Source organism: Cryptomeria japonica, chromosome 11, assembly GCF_030272615.1.
Source record: "Cryptomeria japonica chromosome 11, Sugi_1.0, whole genome shotgun sequence".
NCBI classification, from domain to species: domain Eukaryota; kingdom Viridiplantae; phylum Streptophyta; class Pinopsida; order Cupressales; family Cupressaceae; genus Cryptomeria; species Cryptomeria japonica.
In genome coordinates, this window is record NC_081415.1 from 587,430,274 (window position 1) to 587,435,474 (window position 5,201).

The 5,201-nt window shown below is 34.1% G+C and overlaps 1 protein-coding gene across 1 annotated transcript; it reads left to right on the forward strand.

Annotated features, from left to right (window-relative positions):
- The first annotated feature begins 497 nt into the window (after window positions 1-497).
- Window positions 498-4,813, forward strand: LOC131072905 (uncharacterized). Its single transcript, XM_058009196.2, has 4 exons — window positions 498-834; window positions 1,794-2,602; window positions 3,377-3,554; window positions 3,874-4,813. Exons 1-4 carry the CDS (start codon window positions 630-632, stop codon window positions 4,605-4,607), a joined length of 1,926 nt encoding a protein of 641 aa, XP_057865179.2. The 5' UTR covers window positions 498-629; the 3' UTR covers window positions 4,608-4,813.
- Window positions 4,814-5,201: the final 388 nt, after the last annotated feature.

Below are 5,201 nucleotides of genomic sequence, written 5' to 3' on the forward strand. Positions count from 1 at the left end.
AAATTTATATTGTTTTTGGATAATCATACGAAAATTTAAAAATAAAAATAAAAGTCTAGTTTGTTTTTAAAAATATTCTTTATAAAAATATAATAAAATTTCTAATTTTCTATTTTTAAAATAAAAATATCGCTTTTATAAATTTATAAACAAAAAAATCTTTCTTGATTTTTTTTAAAAAACATTATATTCATAAAATATAATAGAATTTCTATTTTTCTGTTTTTAAAATAGAAAATATTTCTTTTATAAAATTAATAAAATAAAATAAATCTATATTTTTTATTACCAAACTTTTTTTATTTTTTAACAAAATTTTAATATATACCCATTTCGAACTAATTTAAAATGCGCTAAGAATTCTCTAAATATATCCATTACATTCCCACTATAATTAGTAAAGCCTTATTTTAAAAAAATATTAATTAAAAACTACGTTTTAGCTTATAGATCCTATCGATGCGCCTATTAGCCTTGCGGGTTGTGACTGCAACAGCCTTATTTTAGAAATTATCATATAAATATCCGAGCTCGGAGCGACATATTTGTTCTCAATTCTCCAAGTTTATAATCTTATTTTGTGGAGCTAAATTGCGAATCAATTTGTTTACAAATTCGGTAAGTCGGGAATGGAGGCTCACAAATCAGGAAAGGGGAGGGTGGTTTCGCAGAACAATTATAGACAGAGTCTCCAAATTCGAAAGAGGACTTGTTATGGTTGTGGCAAGCTGGGCCATTTTGTCAGGGATTGCCCAACCAAGAGAAGGAAAAATGGCGCACATTTCAATCCGCAGAACCAACAAAAATACTATTTGAACCACCCACCATTAATGGGTATGATTCTTTTCTTGATCCTAATTTACTTTAAAACATCATGAATCAGAACACAGTTGTTTTACAAAACTAGCCATTGTTGTTGCTTCAATGTAGCGATTAGCACGACCTCTGCTTGATTAATAGGAGCCCAATATTAGCATGACCTCAAGCTTTTGCAATCCATAATGTTAAGTTTTACATCTTCCTCATGAATTGGATACAAAAGTATTAAAGAATTTAAAATTCCCAACATAAAATTGGGTACAAAAATTTTAAACAATACACAATTGGTACTACATATTTTGTGGCCAATCAGTAGGATCAAACTAAATCTTAGAATTGCCCGTTAAGCTTGCTGGGGTGCTCTAACCCTGAGCTAAAGCCCCTTGTTCCTTAATTTGGTAGTACAATATAAGTCAGGAATATGCTGGAAGTATTCCGGGTCACAGTTTGCACCACGGAATGGCTTGTCGTGTTGAAGGTGAGATCAATTTCAATGCATTCAAGTAATTTATGTTTCGTTTCAGTTGAACAATGATAGCTCTATCCAGTGCAGAATCAAACATAATTTAATTTACTTAATCGAATTCCATTTCCTTGGCCCGGTAGGGTTTAGGAGCTGGGAATTCTCAGCCTGTAAGAGCATCCCAGATGAGGGTTAGCAGATTCTCTCCAAACTCCCTCGGGTTTACCTATTAGACCTCAGGTTTTCCATTTAAGTGTTAAACTCCCCTCAAATTACCTCTAGACCACAGCTCTTCGATTCTTTTTATTTTTATTATGTGGATGAATATAAACGGATGGTTCTTTAGCCTGTTTTTATGTGCGATTTACTCCTGATTATGCTAAATTTTTATATCATCTGGAATATTTAATTTGTTACTCTTGAGAATTAGTCTCATCGGGGAGATTAATGGTGTATTCCTCAGAAAAGCTTGAGCACACTTTTACCTGACCTTTTATGTATCATGCTGCAGGCACATGTACATATGGTTCAATGGGGCCCACTTTTAAGCAGCAGAACAAATCTTGCAATGAAATTGCTAGCAAAATTTCAGCCTCAAATTTACGGGAAGGTTTTTCTTCACGGCCTTCAGATTTCTCTGAAGATTACTCCTCATCAGCCTCAGATTTCTCTAAAGATTATTCCTCATCAGCGATAGATTCATTGGAATACTACTCCTTTGCAGCCTACGGTAATCAATTTGAAGACTATTTATCATCAGCCTCAGAAAGTTCATCAACCTTGCATTCGTCTGAAGTTTATTCGTCATCGGTGTCGGATTCACCCCAGTACTCTTACTCGGTGTCAGCCTCACATTCATCGGTTTCAGCCTCAGATTCATCCATAATCTATTTCCCATCGTACACAGACAAATATGAAGGTCAGGATTTAAATGAATCTGAAGACTCTGAAGAAATACAGCCTCTTCAGTCTGCAACTTCGAGTATAGCTCAGAAAGCATCGGATGAATGTCTTCATTTTCCTATTGGTACTGGTGTTGATTCCCTTTCACAAATCATAGGACAAGTTTCTAAACAGAGTCTGGACTCTGCAGAATGTCACAAGGTTGTTCAAACTATGCATAATTTATCAGTGTTGCTGCTCATTAATTCATCATTTTCAGACAATCTGAGCGAATCTGACCTTCCAACTCTCCAGTCTATCATCTGCAATCTATCTCAGTGTCTTAAGAAAAGTACATCTGTTTCAAAATCAACAGACGTAACTGCTTTCATGCCTGATAAACAACTGGTTGCTGCCAACTCGGTGGAAACTGAAAAGGTTTAATTTCACTTATCCTTAAGAATTGTTTGCTTATAATTTCTAGGCTATAATAGCTTTTGGATAAGGATAGACGAAGTAATTTCAGACAGCTCTATCTGCATTTGGCTTTTGCTTATTGATAATTATGAATGACCAAAGGAGTTTTGTTTACAATTAGGGAGATAAAATCTATATTTTTTTCCCATAAAACAGTTGCCAGTGGACATAATCTGTAGTTGTTTCAATTGTTGACTTTGATATCATTAAAATTGTTTTAGAATGTAAAGCTGTCACACTCTATGGAGTAAAACGAACACTGTATGCAGAAATAGAGAAGATTTGTACACTAAAAGCTGAAACCCAATGAATACATAACTATAGCTCTGATCCCTGTTCATGGTGAATATCAGTACTTTCTAATTGGAAAATGGAAACCTTTTTCAAAAATCCTTAAGTAATGTAATGTAATAGATTGCTCTGTTTTTATTTTGCTGGTTCACAAATAATAGAATGTTCTTTGTCTAGTAATCATGGAATGCCCTAATTTCTTTTTTTATTTCTCGATACGTTTTCTTTCCAGATCAATTCATAGTTACTTTTGATCTGTGTTGTTTGTTGAGGTTTACAATTGAAAACATTAAAAAGGAAAATGCATAAAATCAATGATTCCATATTCTATCGGTTCCTTTTGTGTTTTTTGTTTTGGGATTCTATTGATTGATCTTGTTGAAATTGCTCTTCTCCTTTCCTGTCCTCCCTCCAAAGAGATTGAGTTGAAGCTTTATTTTCCAGGATTGTCATGCTGCTGAAGAAAAGGAAGATCCGGTTGGAAAAAGATGTTTCCAAATGTCTGCAGAAGTTTATCAGTCGCAAATGGTTAATATTGAGGTGGAATTGAATTCAATAAAATCTGAAATTAGGTGTCTCAGAACGGAGCTTGAAATGGAGGGTTTAAAGAAGACTCATGCAGGTGACATATTATATGTACTCTTCTCATGTTGTCCTTATGGAATTGCTGTTTTCAGAAGGCAGATCTTGCTTTGCTTCTTGTCGCTTTTGCATTGAAAAGCTACTAATAGAATTTAAAATATGTTCACTATTGCCAAGATTGTTGGCCATTAAAACTTTTTAATTTAATTCTAGTCAAATATGTTCTCTAGGTTTCAGGCGATTGTTTTATAATAATCTGTTTTAAGCACCCCAGTGCTTTCCTAACTATTTTTAGTTGTGGCCTCTGTCAAGTTTTTTGTTGAGTATTGATATTAACTTGTTTTGCTATATGTAACCAGGTACACATGCAAATGGAGACATTGAAAGTTTTGAAACTTTAGCAAACAGGAATGATGTAAACAATGGGAGCTGTCCAGGAGTGAATTTAGTTATAAAGGAAAATGAGTTTGACTACACTTCTGCACCAGTTTCACAAGAGAAAAGATATTGGCTACCTGATTTGAACTTGGATCCAGTAATCGATTATGGATCATTCATAGGTGAATCGTACATCAAGAAAAACAAAGACGATGTTATTTCCCAAAACAATATTAGTGAGGAGCCTATTCATAAAAGTAGTTTGAATAGTACTGCTCATAATCCAGGGCAACCAAATGCAGAGGCAGAAACCAAGCAAATTGAAGGGCAATTCAGAGTTTTGCAAGAACCCGGGAGCTGTTCTGAATCTGGTATAGAATATATGAGAGATTTTGCTGGCAACACTTTGCTAGAAGATGGTGCAACGACTGAAAGTGCCAATAAGATTGGATCTTCAATTTATGTCCATGGACTAGAAAATGTTGATGTCATGCATGCATTGGAGGAAAATACATGCTTTGAATCAGATTCAAGTTGGGAACAGATTTTGATGGATGATGGTGCAATGACTGAAAGTCCCACTAAGATTGGATCTCTAATTGATATCCATAACTTAGAAAATGTTGATGTTGGACTTAATTTGGGGGAAAATCCATGTTTGGAATCAGATTCAACTTGGGAACAGATCAACTTCAGTGAGGAAGATCATATTTAATTCTCTGATAAATTTCATTTGTGAATTTTTTACATTAATCTCGCAGTTCTTAGAAACTGACAGCCAAAGCACCTTTATTATTGCTTTTCCTTTTCTTGTTCTGAGAAAAAAATTATGGGAATTTTTCAGAGAACCATAAATTTTCTGTGGCATGTTGGATTTTGCATCTTACAAATATGTAATGGAAATGGGTTTCAAAGTTACAATGTTGCTATGTGATTGCTAACCACTGGAGTTTTGTATGCATAGCTTATGTTTTCACTGCTTCTATAGTTATTGGCCTAAACTGTAATGGTTATAGCATGGAAACAGAAAAATGAACTTTGGGATTTTTGTGTTTACCTCCGACCAGTTGAGAAGTTAGTATCAGGTACATGTTAATTTAAATATGGCTTTTGCCAAATTTATTGCTTTCCATTCAAATATTTGCAAGAGTTCTCTTTATTTCCTAACACTTTAATTTCTTCACAGCTTGCATAAATTGTGTAGTTTGGTATAAAAGAATTTAGCTGAGCTTGAAATACAAATTTTCAGCTGTGGGAGAAACTCAAATAATCTACAGTTTCGAGGGTGATTTGAGAGATAGTGTTAACA